The 20,498-nt window shown below is 43.0% G+C and overlaps 2 protein-coding genes across 5 annotated transcripts in view; one reads left to right on the top strand and one right to left on the bottom strand.

The window, feature by feature from the left end:
* Positions 1–2,275: 2,275 nt before the first annotated feature.
* POLR1D (RNA polymerase I and III subunit D) lies at positions 2,276–17,388 on the bottom strand. Of its 3 annotated transcripts, none has more exons than XM_084539375.1 (4): positions 17,197–17,320; positions 16,183–16,446; positions 9,475–9,549; positions 2,276–3,639 (listed from the first exon to the last, which is right to left on the bottom strand). In XM_084539375.1, the coding sequence occupies exons 2-4, from the start codon at positions 16,218–16,220 to the stop codon at positions 3,354–3,356; spliced, it is 399 nt and encodes a 132-aa protein (XP_084395501.1). In that variant the 5' UTR covers positions 16,221–16,446; positions 17,197–17,320; the 3' UTR covers positions 2,276–3,353. The 3 variants fall into 3 exon arrangements, with proteins under 3 accessions (XP_084395501.1, XP_084395502.1, XP_084395503.1); XM_084539376.1 differs by lacking the exon at positions 17,197–17,320 and adding an exon at positions 16,974–17,074; XM_084539377.1 differs by lacking the exon at positions 16,183–16,446 and having other exon boundaries at positions 17,197–17,388.
* A 28-nt stretch (positions 17,389–17,416) lies between these two features.
* LNX2 (ligand of numb-protein X 2) overlaps positions 17,417–20,498 on the top strand; it is a 59,266-nt gene continuing 56,184 nt past the window's right edge. The window contains exon 1 of one of the 2 annotated variants that reach the window (XM_084539208.1): positions 17,417–17,581. The gene's annotated coding sequence lies outside the window, so the exon portion shown is untranslated. The remainder of the gene's footprint in view (positions 17,582–20,498) is intronic. The other variant, XM_084539206.1, reaches the window with a different exon arrangement.

Raw genomic sequence — 20,498 nt, 5'->3', positions numbered from 1 at the left:
AGTATATATATATAATTCACAATTTTTTAAGTCTTTTTTAAAATTATTTGGAACTATGCCCTCTTTAGCATTTACTGTTGACTATTTCCCATTGACAGTCAATAAAACAAAGACTGTATATTAAAGCAGAAAAGAGTTTCATTCATAGAGTGTGAGCTACAACGGGATTATTTGCAAGTGCAAAGATCACTCACATGAATAAAGATTTGGTGGATCAGTTACTCTACTGATAAAATGAATGAAGTCCGTCTCCAAACATAATCCAAATATGTTTTCTTGCTACTTATTCAAGCAAGTCTACTTTCATGTTGTTCCAGTTTAATTAACTGAAAACATATAATTATTAATGAGAGCTCTGATGGGACAGAAGCGGAAACATGCTTCTCAGTGATGAACTTGCAGCCAAAACACAAAAAACAGTTCTGTTTGTGCAGGAAAAGCAACCCCCTCCTGCTACATTATCCCATTGATCTAAAAACATTTACATCTCCTTTGTTAACTAGTTTTCAGTAGAAATTTCATAATCACTAAAGAACACAGTTACAAGTGTGCCTCAAGAAACTCCTGTGAAGTAAACTTCGATCTGTCTAAAAACAGGGTCTATTTTTCCTTCTAAGTTTTATACATCAAATCTCTTAGGCTTTTCTTGTACATTCATTGCTTTCCTGATTCATCGTAAATAATTCAAACTGGACTTACAAAAGAGATGAGGTTGTACAATGAACATAAGAGCTGCATGTTATATCCCTGACTTAGTCAAAACTAATAAAAGTACATCATAAAATTCGATCATAAAATGTTTTTTCCTCTTTTACACTGCTTTGTGATCTATATTCAACATCAGCTTGGTGAAAATAAGCCTTTTTTTTGAGGATTTCTGTCCAACATAATAATGAAATCTGATTAAACAGCTCTTGTGGCTATGGCAAGAGCAATACTCTCACCTGAATAAACTCTGTTATCTGTACAATATGCACTGAAACTAAACAAAGACAACATTAACAGCTCGCAGATAAACAAGAAACACCTTTGAAGTATTATTGCAGCAGCATTAACATAAGGTGCATTCCCCTCCGAAATGAGTAACTAGACTGCAATGCACTACTACAGGAAGCTGAGACCATGAATACACAAATGTATTTATTTTTTAAGGACCAGGGACTTCTACAAGTGTTCAGAATTACAGACGTTGAAAAGCCACGTTCAGCTTTACTCTTCAGGCTTTAAATCTTGTCTTTAACATACCTTATAAATGTAATGGTCACGGCACACAATACGAGCAGACACTTAATGCATACCTGGCCCTATATTTTAATTTTTGATTTAAAAAGCAATCAATAAGTTAAGATTTGCCTTGAGAACAGTTCATGAACTGCATTTTTTTTTTTAATTTGTGCATTTAGGAAAGGTATTGCTGAAAAATGGTGTCAACCAATGAAAGACTCACGTATGTTCTCTAAATGAGAAAAAAGTGGAATTGCATCTGAACCTACCTCTGCTGATGAAGACATGTTTTTTATCTGTCTGGTTTAGGTCGTGTCAAATCCTCTAGAACAGCATTGGAAGCACTGTCTATCAACTAGCCAGATTAGTTTTGAATGCACACATTCAAAATATGGAGAGGAATTTGCCACTGCAAAGCCACATATGCCATCACTGACATTGCAGCAGAAGCTGGCTGGAACTGTAAGTGCAATCCTTCAGATAAAATTATTGAGGAGAAAACAAGCAATGTCCAGTAAAACAAGGACTACAAATGACACCTGTTTATTTAAATCAAAGATAGCCCTAAATTTTCCGAAGATGCTACTTCTTCTTTGGTCCCACTTAAATCATTGGAAAATTTCTGAGAGGGTGGGACTTCTAATATAGTGCTATAGTTCCTGCAGGGAAATAGAGAAAAATAGCTTTGCTCTTCAGTGGAAATGTGGAAGTATCCCACTTCCCTGGATAATGAGCCTGGCAGCCACTGCTGGCCTCACCACCAGTTTAACTACCTCCCCATTATTCAGAAGAGTAATTCTCCGCTGCTAGATCAAAATTCAGTCACAGCAATCTCCACTTTGGTCTCCCCATCTCCTAGCTCACACGATCTTCCCATGAGAGACGACAGGTAAGTATAGCAAGACGAGGTAGAGCTGTGCCTATAGGTGGCACTCTTGCCCTGACACAGCATTGAAGGACCATGAAGTGCTCCTTTTCTGTTAGACGACAGAGACACGATTCAGATAAGAAACCCATTAAAAGCAAAACAGAAACAAAAACCACAAAACACTTTTAATGAACATTTCGGATTTTATTGTCAACACACATAAAAACTGAAACCTACATTCAAAACAGTCACTTCTGAGAACACCGAAATACAAAATATTTCACACAGAAGTTTGCTATCATAACATAAACAGAAAAAAAAAGGAGAGAATATGCTGATGTGGATTATATGTGCTCAAGGTCACACGTTTAAGAAGTGTACCGCTACAAAATCATCACATAGGTTTGGGAAGTGAGCATTTGATTGTGTTTAAGTATCTCCGCTGCATTTCTAGTATTACACGTTTACTTGGAAACTTCATAGCAGTGGACAAAAACATGATAATTGTCTTCAAGGATTGTTTTGAAAGCACCATGACAACAGACTGTTCAAACTAGTTCCTTACAGAGGGAAGTCTAAACAGAGACAATTATTGCAGTTATGGCTTCTTAGGGGTAACGTTTAATGTTATCTGTGACAAAATTGTGAATATACTACACGCAAAGTTGGTATTTCCTGGTAGCTCCTCCTGAAAAGTAAAACCAGCATAGCCCATTTTAAATTTGTTCTTTTTATACTAAAGAAACCAAACTCTTACATGCTATACAAAATAGATGTGCATTGACCAGTCTTCCCTTCTTCCAGATCCTGTAAAACTAAACTAACCCAAACAAGCAAAACTTCTTCATTGGTTAAGCAGCAAAAATAAGTTCTGCCAACTTTACACAATAAATAGACTTCTGATTAAGTTAAATTTATTTCCAAAAGGGTGACATGACTAAAGAAGTTGTATTGGACAGTGACGCACGTATCACGCTCCATTACCAAGACCCTAAGCTTAGTCAGAAGGGGAGTGAGGAAAGGAGCAACGGGAAGGGAATGCCTGTTCTCAGACAACTGAAAGATTTATGCTGCACTTTGCTCTTCTCTTAAAGGTCCCGAAGAAACGTTTTATAAAACTACCTCTAGCTACTTCTCACACAAGCAACTCGGTTCAAAAATCAATTCTGAACAGCATCTCTTTCTGGAAAAAAACTAACGTCCCTGCAGTCTGATGTCTAATGACATTTCTTGGCTAGTAACAGCACATACCCATCTCTCCTCATCGTTTGCTAGATCGCTTTTCATACTTATCCTTTGTGTGCTGGTTCCTGTTTCGGTGCCTAGGAGGAGAGTAGCTGACTCTCCTTCTGGACTGAAAGCTGGGTGTGTATGGATGAATTCTGCGTTTCTTTGGTTTTTCTTCTTTCCTGCTTTTGTTTGGCTCCGGCTCCTTACTGACTTCCCTTTGCTCACGTTCTTGGTCTTGTTCTTTTTGAGATGGTAACGTGTTTTTGATGGTATTAATAAGAAATCTTTTATTTGCACCAGCAAGAGGACATTTCAACCTGTAAAGACATTTAAGAGTAATCAAAATATGGGATAAAAACATCCTGAAAGAAATGTGAGAGTTTAACTTCAATAATTTTAAGACAGTTTTGTGTTTTTGGCTTTCCTTGCATGCCACCTAGTGTAAACTCTCAGTACAGAAAGATATGCTCAAGGTTGTCTTCATTCTCCTTTTATCTTACTCCTTATAGGATAAAAATTATTTTACTTTAACGGAGTGAAAGTTCACGTGATTTTCACAAGGCAGTGTGCAGGGAGAAGCAGATAAGGCGAGACTCATGGTTAACTCACTCTGTGTAAAGTGACGATATATTTTAAGTTTGTCGGTGCTTAACTTTGCTATTCAGGAATCAAATATTTAATAACACATTCTGAGTCATATGAGAATGGTGAACATGACCACAGTGCTGACCATAATAGATTATTTAATGAACTGAGATACTCATAAAGTAAAGGATACACTTGCATGAAGAACCCAAACAACTGTAGTAATAAATCAAAGGAGGCATACCAATTTTAACCTATGTTTAGCAACCACCAAATAAAACCCTTTTTCTTTAATAGAAAGGATACTTGATTAAACTTTTTTGTTGTTTCTGACTTTCCCCTCTTGCAGCTTAATGCTTTTGCATGTAATTTATCAGCTCCTCTTAGTAAACAATTACAGCGTGTTACATTTATCCTGTTGTTACCAGTTGTACTAGTTACTCCCAATTTATCATCTCTTAGGGAATGGAATGAAAATAACAGAAGTTTGAATACATTCCTTCAGGAAGCCAAAATCATTCCGAAAACTTCGTTTATTGTGGGAGCTACTGTGAGTTTGCCTGCTAGTATAGGACCTAAGGGATTGCTCAAAAAAAGCAGAGATGTTGGAAATCACAGTACCTCTGAATAACCAGACTAAGCAGAAAAAGAAGAAAATAGCATACTTCATGACATTGAACTGTACATGGAATTTACTTCAGATCTACTTATTAAGCATTAGTGATAATTGTTCTTGTTATAAATCCTCCAAGAAGTTAGTCATTTTAGAAACATACACTAAGCAGACACACTGTTTTATTTCTGCTATGTATTTCTTGATATTTCTATAGCATAATTACTGTTTGTAAACTTCCTGCATATAAATCTACAGTGTTTTACTCAAACCCAGGTTAAAAAAAAATCAAATTTAAAAAAGTAGATGTTCTGTACAGATGTTTTTTTGTAAACTAGGGAGGCACTCATGCATTAGCTCTATTTCTGAGTGAAAGTGCACAGCTAACATTTGTCAGTAGAATAGGGTTTCCATTTCAAGCTACACCAGCTATGAACGTGGCAATGAAAATGCCATGGCACAGGCTGCACTCGAGACAACACAAAACAGCCACCATTTAAGTCCTCTGTATGTCATAGGCCAGCATTACGCTGTTGTACCTCAACACTTCCAAGCAAGGAGCCCAACTTTCCCTAGGATGGATCCAGGTACAAACTATTTTATGTTCGTATTCTTCCTCTTGCTTTTTCTTAAAAGCTAATGTATTGATTAAGCACTTATATATATAGCACCAGAATGAGACAATCTGCCCTAAATAAATACACCTTGCTGAAGTATTTATTTCTTTTTGGCACTACAAGTGGTGCCTGAGCTATACTGAGAATGAAAACTGATGAGAAATGCAGGGCTTCAGAGTCAGCTAAGAGACGTCATTAATTCACTATCACACAGCAATAAAAGCGAGCCCCCGGGTTTTCAGGGAGCAGCAATAAGTCACGGCACCGAAGAGAAACGTCAGTCCTTGGTTTTATTGACTTCGGACTTCAGCAAAGCAAATTCTGCCTTTCAGTCTTGAAGGGAAATGAGATGTATGGCATACCCGCTACATTACACGTGCACACGCACAAATTCATAATGTTTTCATGTGTATGTGGCATATCTGGAGCTGTGAGGATTCAAAGCAAACTGTATTATTAATTCATTGATGCCTTTTTCAGCATTTCCAGTGGCGAGAAAAACTTAGGATACTTCTATAGCTCACTTCCCTGAAGGCAAGCCTTTGGCTTGCTGTAGGTCTGATCCTGAGATGGATCCTGAGATTGTTCACCAACAGCTGTGCCCTCGATGTGAATTCTGAAAAACTGCAAAAAAAGCTCAGTCTGCAAGGTGGATCACAATCCGCAAACCAGTGAACAGTTCCACACGACAGAGTGCAAATGCCTTGTTTGTTTTCAGAAGACATGTTAGGAGAGCATTACCGTTTCCAAATCAAGTGTGCCTGAAGCAGAACTGCAGGCACGGCCAAAGAAAGCAGCCTACCTGCAGCTCTGAAGCAATCTAGTTTAGAAAACTGACTCCAGTTTTGGAGTAACCTTTTCATTCAGTGTAATAGTTCGCTTTGTTTTGCATGTTTGGACAATCTAAAAAGCTATTTTTTCACGTAGAACCCCTTCCTCCTCCAAACACAGCCCCCCACCCCCACCCCAAAGTTCCTCTGCTGTCTAACAATGAAATGCCAACTCACCAATTTGAGCAAGAAAAATAACTAGAAACCATTCTTGCACACACAAATCAACGCTTAATCCCCCTTGTGTTGCACAGAAGTGGACTTAAAATATCAACCCTTTTACTCTCCAGCAATGCCTGCCACCAGGTTTGGCACTGTATTTCAGCACAGCAGTGCACATTAAGGCTTTTTATCAGAAGAACTCGCTGACACTGTGAAGACACTGGCGAACAGAACCACGAACCACAGTCTTTGAGCATGTCACACAGGGCTGGCACTGTCAGCCTCGGCACGCAGAGCATATCAGATCTTTCCAGGAAATGGTTTACTACTTACAAGTACATTTCCAGCACTTCCAAACTGCCACGGAAAACAGGGTATTTAGCAGAATAACGGGTGAAGGCACAAAAAGCAGCTACAGGTTGTTTTGCCAAGTGAGCGGCTGGCACAGCAATGCATGGAAACCTGTGCTGTGATCACTCTGCTTTACCATACTCACTTTGCAGTCTCTGTACCTCCTTCCTCCTGCTCCTGACATCCACAGGAAAAAGATGAAGCGGAATCACACTGCAGTGCCTGCCTAGCGATGCAACATCCATGCAAAGATGAGACACAACACAGCGTATCGCAGCTCCCATGCTCTCAAGGCTTTCTGCCTCACCCTCCTCATTTCACATTCTGCAGTGCTTCTGACCAGCAGGTTCGGTATTGAACAAAAAACCATCTACAGGCATGAGAGCAATTTTAGGAGTGCTTTGAAAGAAATAGGACTACGAGTAATTTAATGCTTCTAACATTTATCTGTTGTTTGCAACTTCATCTGCTCTGACAACGCAGAGCTGAACAAACTGTCCTAAAATATGCTGTTTTCCATAGCTTATTTTGGGTAAGCTTTTAAAGTAAAGCAGAAAAGACTATGTTCAGTTCAGCCCTAGCTCACTTGCTACCTGGTCGCAGCATCTACCCGTGCCGTCCACAGCAAGCTTGTAAGATAATGTGACAGTGGCAAAAACATTGCCAAACTGGAAAAAAATAAATACTACCAACACTGTTCTGTATTTCAAGTCTGAATCTCTGTGTTGGAGACCATGGGCTGAAGGATGACCACCTGGTACATGACTGTCAGCCCTGCGATGTTTGTGTTTGCAGTACAAGCCCAAAGAGCAGCTGACTATCCATCCCATGAGACAGGACTGCAAAAAGCTAGGCAGGGATGCGTGGGGAACTTCTTCAAGCTGTGCACTCGGGCTATGGAGAATTAATCACGCTGGAAAACAACGGAGCAGTGGCATGAACCTGAAAGCAGTCCCAGAACAGCGTTCAGAGGTTTGCTGGAGAAGGTTTTGCTGCCATCAACACCCACCAGGAGACTCCACTCTTTGTTACGGCACGCACAATATAGCTCCCTGTGAATGACGCCTTCCCACACACCTCCCTTTATTAACTAATTCCTGTCAAATACCACTGACTCCAGACATATTTTGCAGCATCAACTACTGCTGGAGAGCAACACAAACTGGAATCTGCGAAGTATGAGCAGTAGCAGCCTCTGCCTCTCCTCACCCAAAGAAAGATCCAAAGAAAGATGTCAAAACAAATCACTTTTCACAGGTCAAGTTACTTTCTCTACCTAAAGCCAATACAGGATTGATGGCCTTATAGTACTTTTCCAGGGTTTATGCATCTCTCCTCCCCAGCCCTCCTCTGACAAAGGGTTGAGGAGATCCCACAAGTCCTCATGAAACACACCTGTAAGCATTCTGAGTTTGGCAAGCAACGGAGGCTTTCAGTTTTACCTGTTAAAACCGTGCTTTAGTCAAGTAGGTGATGATCTTTGGTGGCAAAATTTCAGCCATAAATTGTCACGGCACCACAGAAGTCACACAGAAGAAGGAGCTGTAGTAAATGGCTGGGGATCCCTTACCTTCTGCTTACACCCACAGAAGTGTAACCTTCACCTTTTACCTTCACCCTGCTCTGAGAGGTTGGAATCTATGTTGCCCAGAGAAGCTGTGGATGCCCCATCCCTGGAGGTGCTCAAGGCCAGGCTGGATGGGGCTTTGGGCAACCTGGTGTGGTGGGAGGTGTCCCTGCCCATGGCAGGGGGTTGGAACTAGACAGTCTTCCAGATCCCTTCCAATCCAAACCATTCTATGATTCTGTACTTGTAGTTTGAGTAAGTAAGGTTATTTCCTTGTACTCTTCTGACTCCACTTCCTTGGCTATTGCCCCCTGACAGAGACAGAGTTGGATGGATCCCACCTTTGAGCCAGTACAGCTATTCTCATGTTCCTCTGCAGTTAAAAGGATCCTTACTTCAACAGTCTCAGTTCATAATATCACTTTTCCAAATCCCCATGTCAACCACCTTTCTCTTCCTGAAGCCTTCTCGACCATCTCTTCTTCTACATCTTTATCCCATCACAGCCAGCTGAGTGGGACCACTGCTCCTGCACAGACAGGGAATAAAAAATAGCTGGGAGCAGAAACCCATACGTGCTCCTGGAAAGTATTGCAGACTGCACAAGTGGCAGAGAAGTTGCACAGGGACACCTGGGTATCTTCCAGCAGAAATTTTTGGTTTCCACACCTGGAATTACCTTGCAAGTGCTCAGTAACAGAACACACACAACACTTCATGATGCTGATTATCTGCATTGGTTTACCTGGCCATTTTGCAAGGCTTGCAGAGAAAAAGCCTGCTGCATCAGTACAGCTGTAAGCACTCTAGGAGATTAAACCAATTTAATTATTTTCACATAAAGGGTATAAATTGTATCCCTAGCAGAAATACTGGGTAAAATATACACAAAAAGACCCCTCAAGTCTTGCTTAAAAAATATAAAAGATTAACTTTTTAGAGCAAGACACCAATTTCATCTCTTCAGAGCTACTAAAACAAACATAACTGAGAAATCAGCTGAGAACTTCATAAAGAGCACAGGCTTATCTTGTAATACTGCTGGTGAAAGAAGCCAGACCTTATCTACAAATGAGTTTAACAGAATGAATTGGTGCACTACTTGTGTGAACATCCTTGGTTTTGGGATGCTTCTTATCAGTCATATACATAATTGTGAGATGAACGACTCTACTCAGCATGTTAGTTCTCCAATTGCTTTGCCTTCTACACATTTGGTCAAGCAATTTTATGCAGGCAGAATTCTCTTCAACTTCTTTCTTATCTGGAGTTAAATTTTTGCCCAGACAAATTAATACCTGGATGAAGACAAATTATTTAAACACAACGCAAGTTAAAATGCAAAGACTTCTGTCACCCATTAAATGGGTGACAGAAATTTACTTTGGCATTGGTCGTAGAATTCATTTCCTCTTGGCACAACTTACCAACCCATCGCTCCCATTGTTTCAGCTCTGGTTCTCCCACGTTTTGCTTCTTTAAGCAACTCTTCCACAGCCTTCCTAAACATGAGAAGAGGAAAAAAGTTAGCACTTGAGGAAAACAAGAACTTGCCACTTTACACACTTAAATAAATAACGTGGAGAACCAATTGCTTAATTCATTACAGGGAATAAAGAGGAAACGTTGCAAATACAATTGTGATACTAATTTTCATTGGAGAGTAGAAATAAAGTGTGCAACACTGGTACACTACACTGAAAAGCACAATCCCTGTGCTTTTGGGGAATGCTCTCCCTTGCTATCATTTAGGTTCTTCCTAAAGTCCTTCAACCACAGCAGATCTATTCTGAGCACAGCCCAACAACAGTAGCAAACTACCAAGCAGTCAGTTGACAGAACTTCTACCACTGCATCCACCAGTAGTTAAACTGCCCTAGCTTTGGTTTAACAGGGGAAGAAAGGAGCTCATCTCTGTGGTTACGAAGCACTGTCGTTCAAAATGACTACATTACCAGGATCTTCTATAAAAAACAAAAACAAAAACAGCCACACTCACATGAAAGCAATTAAATAACTGTGTTCACTTAAAAAGTCAGAGAGTGAATTATGCAAATTGTAGATAATTCCTACCATGTTGGTCTTTCAGTTCTCTTTAGACATTAATTTCAATCTCAAGTAAAACTTTAATAACTCCTCTACAATATGTGGTTGAAGTTAATGGGAAAACCAATAAGCAGATAATGGGAGCTATTTATTATAGGAATTGAACGCGGAAGCTGACAATTAGGTTAGTTAACTGTAAGCAACTATACACGTCAAGCAACAGGAATTGCAAGACAGAAAAGGGAAGCTCTGCACCTGGCTCTAAACCCAGGACACAAAGCTCAGCGTTAACACTGACATGGGTAAGATTGAAGGCTCGGGGAATGGAAAGCAGGGGGTGACGGAGGGGGGCACGCGTCGCTTTGCTCTCCCAGCTGTGATGTGCCACGAGGGCTACTGGTGTTCAGGCTCCGTGAGCAGGACTGCCAGCATCTTGATAATGCAGAAAGGTAGCAGGTAACAGCTTTCAACCTGAAGGAAGTCGCATCCCATCGTGTCACGGTGTTATTAGCATAGCAGGGTTTTGCTGCTGTGCCACAAGATTACAAAAAACAACAACTGAGTATTGATCCTGGTGTCAAGCCAACATTGAGACTAGAGAAGCCAAGGCTCATCATTTAATGGAAGGAGCAGAAGAAAAGCAAGCAGTTTACATAGCAGGGCCACGTGAAGACCTAAGGAGATAATGCTGGGCTCTAAACAACCAGCAGTCATTTATTACCATTTCTACATCTGCACAGAAAACACCAGAGGTCTTAGCTTTAATTGCAGTCACTACACTTGTGTAGCAGGGCATGAACACGAACAGTACAGAATTTCTGTCAGTAGCTAATGAGAAAACTTTATGCTGTTACCCAGCAGCTTACATCTGTCAGTCAAGATCTAACCCTCTCCAGTTAATGGTCTTAACACGAGAATATTCTGTGTATATATCCCTTGGTTTCAGGGGGAAACCATTCCAGCCAGAAGTGAAATCTATGCCAGGCAGATGTGCAAATGCTCACAGATCATAACTTCTTTGATAGTTTGCATTTGAAGGGCTTTGAAAAAAGAAAGCATCCACAGAAACAACAGAAGAGAAATGCACTAAAATGTTATCATTATTTCTCCATTCTCTAATCTAATGGCACATCGGTTTAAGGTTCCTTTCAGAAGTGTCTCTGAGGTTATTACTATGATCTCAGCTGTGCTTGGGATACTTCAATTCCTTTTTTAAGCATTCATCCCTATGCCAGGACATTTTACATCTCCAGTCATTCACAAAATTGAGCATTTGCACAGGTAAGCTTTCATTTGTTAAGAGTTACCTGCATGCTAAGTACTGCTTTATCAACCCAGCCAGGTACTGCTGCCTCCCCAGGCAGTGGGATATGTGGCACAGCAATTCCCCAACAAGTGCCAGAAACACAGGCTCTGTCACTGGAACGTGGGAGATGTTACCTACACGGGTCTTGGAGAAATCAAGGCAATATTTTACTATCCAGACCCAAAATTTACAAACTAGTTCAGGTAGCAGTGGGCACGGCAGGAGCACACAGCCTTTTGAAAACTTCTCCTGAGCCTTCCAACAGAAATACCAGACAAAAGGCAGGAAAGAGGAGGAAAAAAAAATAATCCACCTAGCTTTTTCTACCATGGTTACCAGACTTTCTGATTCTGCTGTAAGAGATCTGTAAAGCAGTCAGATTAAAAGCCGCTATATCTGTCACTATTTTATAAACGAAATCATAAACCAAAAGATTTGAGCCATAAAACACTAGGAAAACATTTTAAACAGCTACAGTTCAACTTTACGGGAACCATCAGAATAAATTAATATGGTGACATCAGTTCTACAACTTTATGGCTTATCATTCCTAAGTTATTTGAGACATTATTTTTGCCATGTTTGTATCACAGAGCAGGCTGACTTGGCATCCACCTTAGCAAGCCCAAATCCTCCTTTCTTATCAGCAGTTGTTTCCTGATAATGGTCTTTTAACATTACTACTAATCACTGCATCTGTACAAAGCCCTCTGGACTTGCACAGACAAAGGGGAAAAACTGCTCAGATAATCTCTGAAACAACGCATTTCCACTGGCTGAACTTACATTCGCTGCACAAGTCAGTCAAAATCTTAAAAGCTATGCAAACGGGGTCACATTTGCTTTTAAAGGCCTCCTGGGACTCAGCATTCCTCGCTGTCTTCATTTGTACAGCTCGGTTACAACTCAAACATTCCTGCAGCCGCCTGATTCAGATCCAAGAAGAGCAACATAAGCAAAGGGAACACAACACACAACTTTCACATGAGAAAAACCCAAGCGGAGGGAAAACAGGAATGAAAATTAAGGGCAGGGGCACATTTGAGAGCACTGTCATCATTCTGGCATCTTTCATGGCAAGGAGAGCAAGCACCACTTAAAACTGGCCGTGGCAATCCCTTCCGAGCAATCAGGCTCTGCTAAAAAACAAAACACAGTAGCATGAAGATATGTATATATACATACATAAATTCTTTTTAATCTCCATTAGTATGGTCCAAGAATTATTTACATTTCTGTGGGATGAGATTTCTTCCTCCATATTCCAAGGTTACAGGCAGAAGTCCCATTTCATAACCCTAACAACTCGCATCACAAGTGCCTGGGCCCAAAGAATGGGAGAATGTTAAAGGCTCTGATGTTGGGCAAAAATCGTATCTGTTTTCCCTTCTTCGTTCAGGGACAGGACTTTATCATTTTTCTGAAAGAACAAATGCAAAATAGAGGCCAGACAAGAAAAAATTTGAAAGGAATGTAACAAGAAACAGGACAACCTGTGCTGAGCAGGCACGGGGCACGGCCAGACAAGCACGTCCCCACCAGCAGCCTGTTTGCAGGTGCCCAGCCCTTTCCATCCCCTGACTTCTGTTTTCCCACTTTTGCTCCTCCCCAAATCACCTACATCCAGTCCTTTCCCTGCCTGTGGTTCCTCCCCTAAACATCCCATAATGGGCGTTGTGCAATCTCCAAATGCTCCTTCCCCTGCATCTCCTGGGGTGCCCCACACCTCCAGCAGCAGCACCTCAAGGTCCCTCCTGGTGGTGGCTCAGCACTGAGTCATCCTGAGGGGTGTGACAGCGGGATGCTGAGCACCCAGGGAGGGGCCCGGAGGTGCTGGTCATTCCTGGTCCTTACCCTGGGTTCCTGCCTGTTGTGGTGCCCCTGAGATCCTCAGGGTCTGGGGAGAGGTGTCCCTGGTGGGCTGATGGTCCAAGGGTGGGCCTGGATCAGCCCCGGTCATTATCTGGGCTCCCCCACCTGCCTTTGTCCCTCTGAGCTCCTTCGTGGGTGTGCCCAGGAGCTTTTAGCTCATACCTACCAAGCCCTGCACCTCCGCCCATGCCATCATCTCATTAAAGATCCCAATCCCAGCGAGAACTGGGATGGCAATAGAGCTACAGGACTTGCTTCATAGCATGCAATCAGCTACTGAAATGCACACAGTCACGAGCAGGAAGGCACCATCCCCCAAACCCCTGAGCACCAAAACCTACCTCCTGAGGCTCCTGGTCCTGACACCTAGCTGCCAGCCCAGGAAAAATGAGCAGTTTTCTTAAAAAAAAACTTATTTTCTCAACGTGGTTTTATGCTGACTTCTATATATTTGACCACGCAATAGAAGCAGATGTTGGCATGCTGGTTACATCCAAATAATATCAAGACCCGCAATCAGACAAAGGTCTGAAGATATTGCCTCCTAAAATAGAGGAGTGCTATTTGCAATCAACTCCTAGGAGCTGCTTTGTCCCATCTTTGCACACTTACTAGGAAATTTGATGAAAAGGGATGTCAAAAGAAAAGCTTAAGCCAGAATACTGCAAGCAAGAATAAAGAAGGCACAAATATGCCACAAACTTCTTAACGTGTGTTCAGAGGAAAGGCACTCCATAGCAGGCACGTTAATGCTCACGTCTTTTGTGGATCAGGAGTCTCACTTCTTAAATATTCTGGCTGTCAGTCCCCAAAGTGCTATTTCCAGGACACTTCTGCGCTGATTTTCTCAACAGCTCGAGCAGTGAGGATACCACTCAGCTCAAACTACGATTTTAGCTTGCAGACGACTTTTTCCCATTAAGATGGGAAAGAACGACAAACACAATTCCGACACCTAGATTTTAAAAGCCAATGGTAAGAATAGTTAGAGCTCTCATTTAATTCCTCCAAGGGGCAAAGCCTACTTGTTAAGAAGTGTAACTGGGACATCTGTGCTGCAAAATATTAGGCTATCAATTTTCAGCAAAAGGCTTCTCGTTACAACACCAAGCAATAGCTTTCCTTGGAATTTAGTACGGTATCTCCTTAGAAAATGCTTATTTCTAAGTAAATGATGCTCCAAGCAAGCTTGGTAGGCAATTCTAATAAAGCATGATATTTAAGGTTGCGAAATATTTATAGCTGATGAGATAAAACTGATTATGGAAGAATGTGGATACATGGTAAAACACAAAATTTCTCTGAGAATATAAAGGAGATGTGCTAGAAACACGAGACACCGAGCGCAAAGACAATTTAGGAAGGGAAACATAAAAAAGTGCGGATATTTAATAGAAATTGCATAGGAAACCAAGTACACATCCTTGCATGGGAAACCAAGTAAACAGTTCCTAGGAGATGATTTGTAATTCCCTTCCTCCTGGATCATATATCTTACCAACAGCATTAATTATATATTAACAGTTCACCCTAGAATTTTCTTTGGGTAGCTAATAATTCACCCTTATGTTCGAGATCTTCACTGATGTACCAGCAAGTTTACGGGAAAAATGCCAGTTCATGCTTCCAATGCATGGAGGAGAGATGGAGGAGAGGAAATAACTCAGGAAAACGTAGCAAATAAGAATATTTTAGACACTCGTGATATTTCAGTTTTTTAGAATCACAGAATGGTTTTGGGTTGGAAAGGACCTTAAAGACCATCGCATTTCAACCTCCTGCCATGGGCAGGGCCACCTCCCACTAGGCCAAGTTGCCCAAAGCCCCATCCAACTTGGCCTTAGGTTTTTTGAGTATTTAAATCCATAGCATGCAACAGTCTCATGGTAACTTCCAAGTCAGTATTCACCTTCAGCAGTGACTACCACCCCTATTAAAGTGAAGAATGCACCAAACACAAGATCAAGCGTGAGTCAGATGCAATAATAGCAGGGAAACCCGGCAGTAAGGACAGGATAGAGCAAGTAGGATGAAAACACCTCTCCTTAGATGATCGCAAAAAAAAAAAAAAAAAAAAAAAGTAGGACAACTGGTTTCTCCTAGCACATCACTGTTTGGAATGCTGAGACACAAAATTCACACCCAAAAAAGCACGCACAAAAACAGTTACACTTCCACCACTCCCCTCCATAGATTAAATAAGAAGTCCACATACAGACTACTGAAAATACTCCAAAGAAAAACATTTTGAAACAGTAAAGCGAAGTTAACACTGTGGCTACAGAAGTGCCATTTTTTTTTAGACTAAAGCCATATTATAAATTATGAAATTTATAAAATAAAAATAATAAATAAAAAGCCGACAAATTATGAAACCTAGCTAGCACTGCTGTGCTACTGACCCGAGAGTATGGTGTGGTGGTTTTACTCGGGTGGGCGGCCGAGCTCCACCACAACTGCTCTCTCACTCCCCCTCCTCAAAGAGGAATTGGGAGAAAATACGATGCAAAGGGGTCGAGGGTTGAGATAAGGACAGGGAGACCGCACAGTAATTATTGTGATGGGCAAAACAGACTCTGCATAGGGAGATGCAGTAATGTCTGCCAGCCACAGGATAAAGAAAGGTCTGCTCCTGACTATTGAAGACTGCCTGGAGAAACATTTTAGAGCAATAAGTACCCAAGCACGACATCTAAACGCATGTAGCATGAATTGAAGTCAGGGTGCTAGTAGCAAAAAGGAGTTGTGAATGCTGAGGGTATGAAAAAGGAACTATCTGATGGTAGGCAGAACCAGGACAGAAAGTGATAGTTATCTGGTACACTACATGGGTTATATGGTGTGCATGGAGCCACCTCAACTCTTACGGCACAGTAGCACAGATTGAAGATACAGGACAGCTAAACCCTACTGTGTGTCACTCCCTAAGCCATGAAGTTTCATCCTCATATCCTACCACACTGCCAGGGAAAAGGAATGGCGAGTCCTGAATCATCTTGAAGCTACGTGGCAGGACAAAACTTTAAATCTGGTTCCTGGAAAGGAGAGCAGCAGCAGAGGACTCTGGAGCAGCCTGCTGCACCCCGGGGGGCTGCCTGAGCACCCAAATCCCCAGGATGCCAACAGCAGCCAGGGGCAGACAGCACCGAGGGAGAAATGGCAGAGAGTCAACAGGCTGTGAATGAAAAAGGCGCAGGTTGGGAATGGCACTAACAAAAATAGCATCCGTGCATATATAGCAAGAAGCTTTAATAATTTAACTGATTATCGGAGAGCCGAAGTGGCTTACCAAGAATTAAAGGCCTCTTAGAAAGCTTTGTGCTTTCTATCCTTTTTACTACCCCAGTGGTGCCACGTTTATCCCATCTTAATATACGTGCTAGATACAAGTAGAAACAAGTGGCTTTGTCTAACCACCCTCAGATATATTTTCTTAAAAGTTAGGGGACGGGACCATGGGAGCAGTTCAGCGAGCCTCTACTTATCCCTTCAGTGCTACAGAAGCGTGCTCCACCACAAACCAGCCGGCACACGCACACAAAATGCAGCCTGTACAACAGATATAATGGAAATATTACCCCCCAAAACCTGTAACATAAGCACCTGAAGTCTAATCCTAAAGCCAAAGCCCGCGAGGCCTGCTGCAAGCAAACATTCAAGCGCAGAAATGCGCTTTTTGGTTTTGACCCCAAAAGTGTTTACCTGGGGACACCACATTCAGTACGGATCGCAAAATGAACCACGTTACCCCAGCAAGACGGGAATTTGTGAAAAGTTTAAGTTTTTAGTAGACCAGGGACGAGGCCTCGGCAGCGCCGGGCCCCGGGCTGAGGGGACCCCCCCCCCCCCCCCGGGGGAGCCCGGCCGCCATCTCGGCGCTGCCCCCCCCCCCCCCTCCTCCTCCCTCCCTCCCTCCCTCCCTCACCTCTCCAGCTCCGGGTCCTCCTCCTCCTCCTCCATGGCGGCTGCTCTCAGAGCAAGCCGGGCGCCATGCCCCGGCCTCAACCAAGCTGTATCGGGGCGGAGCGGGGCGGAGGCCGGCGCCGAGGACCCCGGAGGAGAAGGAGGAGCCGGGGCGGTGCGAGCCGGGGCCGCCACCGCCGCCACCGCCACTCCCCGCCGGGGGCCGCCGGCGGCTGCGGGAGGGCTGCGGCTCCTCCTCCGCCTGACCTCGGCTCCCCCCTCACCGCCCCGGGAGTGCAGCGAGAAAAAAAAGGGGTGAAGGCAGCGGGCTGGGTCCCCTCAGCACCCCCCCGGGGCTCGCCCCTCGCCCTGCGGAGCGGGGGCACGGGCAGGAGGAGCCGCCGCCGGTGAGTAACTTGGCTGCCCCGCCGCCGGGCCTAGCCGGGGAGGCAACAAGTGCGGTGTTTTTTTTTTGGGGGGGGAAATTTGGGGTGTCCTAAAGCAGCTCGGGGACTCCTGAGCTCGGCTGCTGGAGGATAAGAGAGGGGAGGTGCGGCGGAGCGGGGCTTGGTGCCGTGCCGGGTCGCTGGCGGCTCCTCCAGCCCGCCCCGGCACCGGCTTTGCCCCCCGTTTCTCGGCTTTCAGCTGCTGGAAATGTGGTCGGGGAGCCCCAAATCCCGGCCTCTTGGCAACTTGCAGGCGGCGTGCTCGAAATGTGCTCGTCTCGCCTTCAATATTCAGCCAGCGAGGCGAGGGAACAATTGCTGCGGGAGTGCCAAACACGCCTGTCCCCTGTGACTTCTCCCACCGCGCTCCCAATGCGTGGCACCGGCTGTTTACCTCTGCCGAAATCCACTATTAAGTACTTCTGAGCTTCGTTTAATTCCTTTTTTAATTACACGACAGCCCGGGCTTGTTTTCCAACCCGCGCCTGCAAAGTAAAAGTGGTTGTTACGGCGTGGCTGTGGGGTACGGCTGATGGTCTCTGGAAATAAATCCCAAATCGTAGACGTGTCCGAGCTTTGGTTCAAAAGGGAAATCGTTCAGAGCTAGGCTCTCTTAAACAATCTGAATTACATATATTTTTTTATTATTATTATCATTCCTCTCCCCAATTCCTCTTAGCTCCGCGGTGCTTTATTCTAAGCTGCAATCCAGCAGCAGATCAAGGAGGCTTAGGGGGAAACATCAGATGGTTCCAGTTAGTGGCCCCACCGCCTGGAAAATCAGCCTGCTACGACCATATGCTGCCACGGCTTTATTAAAACAAATTTCCTCCGAGTGGAAACAAGGTATACAAGCTTACTTTCTAGGGCCAGGAGACCTGATGGGGTCCTTCTTGCATTTACTTTCCTAGCATGATGAGTTTATTGAGGGAGGAACCCGCTGTTTCCCGATGACAGTGCTGTACGAGGTGATTAACCTCAGATTCAGGGAGTTGGGAGGAATGCTGTTGTGCCCAGTTAGGGTTTTGATGTTGTTTTCAAGGAAAAACGTACGACATGTCATGGTTTTAAGTGCTTGAGTTATTAAAACTGGAATCTCTGAATAAACACAAATAAAATGCATGGTTTTAAACGAGGATTTTCTATAATGAAATTCAACCTGTACTTACTCTTACTCACTAACTCTGGTTACTGACTTCACGAGAGATAACCCATGGCCTTGGACTCACGTCTACGATTGGCAAAACCAACTCCATTTCCCAAGACAGGACTCAAACCTTCCCTGAAAAATAAATAAATAATGAAAGAAGCTGCAATTTAAAGATGAGTCTTTGCAAGAGGAATGCGAGCAGGTGACTGCGTGGAAAAGTTTAGCTCTCGAGAGAGAGAGTTGTTAATTTAAAAAACACGCCTACTGAAGGCAGCTTTTGCCAGTGTTTGGCATCTGCTCTCGTGGAAGCCTTCATGACCTCAGTAAAACTTCTGTGTCATAAGGCTTTACCAGTGCTAAATGGCCTTTGAACCTCGACATCAGTACATATTTATGGGCCTGAATCACTAAAAAACAGCAGAAGTTTGTTATCTTCTAGTAATAACTGTCTGCTTGAAAATACTTTGAAATACACCCCTTTTTTACTCCCATTTTTTTCTATACTCTTAAAAGATGTCTTAATATATGTGAAAGCATCTGTGAAGGAGAGGCAATACCAACAATATCACTTCAGAAGGGAAATGGGTAAGCATATGATGTGTATTAGACATCGGTTTAATATAAATTAATGTCATAAATCAGCAAGATGCTGCTTGTTTAAAGAGCTATGGGATATTAAGGGCCATAACTAGTAAGAAAACAGCATTCATGCAGTGATAAAATGCTCCCTGGTGTAAAAGGCACCAGAGGAAGCTGATTACAGATTAGATGTAGTCAGTGGCTTGTCTCTGATATTTGAAAATTCGTAGTTTGTTTGGTTTGCAGAATCGATTTAACGTGACATCAGTGAATCTTGTGCTTCTTAATTGCTTTATTGGGTCTATGGAGTTGGTTTAGGAACTGTGGAGCCTTTTGAAGACGAAAATTCACTTAAGCATCATTAATGATGTAACCGTTATGTCACGATGCCCGTGGGGCAATAAAAATAATGATGTTGCGGTGTGTGCTTCTTATGGCCCCAGCCCTACAGATCTGTCTCTTAGATATGTTTAATTGTAAGCATCCAGGTATTTCGCCTGGAATTAGTGGGCCTGTTCTTGGGCTTAACGTTAAGCCTGCATGTAAATGTTCTCAGGGTCAGGATTCGTATTCGCAAAGTTCATGGGCTAAGCCTGCCGTGTGTTTTCATCCTGACTGTGCTGTCTTTTGTGCGAGATGATACAGGTGATGACTTCTGGTTTGGGACTGAGGATTGCTTCATCTCCTGGCACGCACTGGGATGCTGCCTCCATCCTTGCAGTGGGCTTTGCAGTGCTGCAGGCACCTCCTTCATTCATCAAGTATTTCTGGTGGTACAGACCTACCTAAATGTCAGGCCTTTCCATGTTCTTAGCTGTTTATTTCAATTACTGAGAGTTTTATGAATAACTTGGGACAGTTTCCTTTCTGAAATTTGGTAAAGGCTGATAAAGAGGGCTCCCAAGCCAAGTCTCTCACTATTAGTTGTGCATTAAATGGTGAAAACAAAAAACCTTGTCTAAGTATTCAGATTGGTGTAAAATCAGATAACCTATGACATGGGTTAGTGGGTGACATTGGTGGTAGGGGGATGGCTGGACCAGATGATCTTGGAGGGCTTTTCCAACCCTAATGATTCTATGACTCTGTGATTCTATGAAAATAGATTTTAAATGACATTTTGCATTTCTGTGATTTTTTTCCATCCAG

The sequence above is a fragment of the Aythya ferina genome (assembly GCF_964211825.1).
Source record: "Aythya ferina genome assembly, chromosome: 1".
NCBI lineage: Eukaryota > Metazoa > Chordata > Aves > Anseriformes > Anatidae > Aythya > Aythya ferina.
This window is presented reverse-complemented; position numbering and strand designations above follow the sequence as displayed.

Coding starts and splice junctions, on each gene's coding strand:
- POLR1D (XM_084539375.1), bottom strand. CDS start 16,220: ATGAGGATGAAACTTCATGGCTTAGGGAGTGACACACA. Junction 9,550..16,182: donor GGCTTAGGGAGTGACACACA/GTAGGGTTTAGC, acceptor TCTCATGTTTAG/GAAGGCTGTGGAAGAGTTGC. Junction 3,640..9,474: donor ACAATGGGAGCGATGGGTTG/GTAAGTTGTGCC, acceptor ATGTCTTTACAG/GTTGAAATGTCCTCTTGCTG.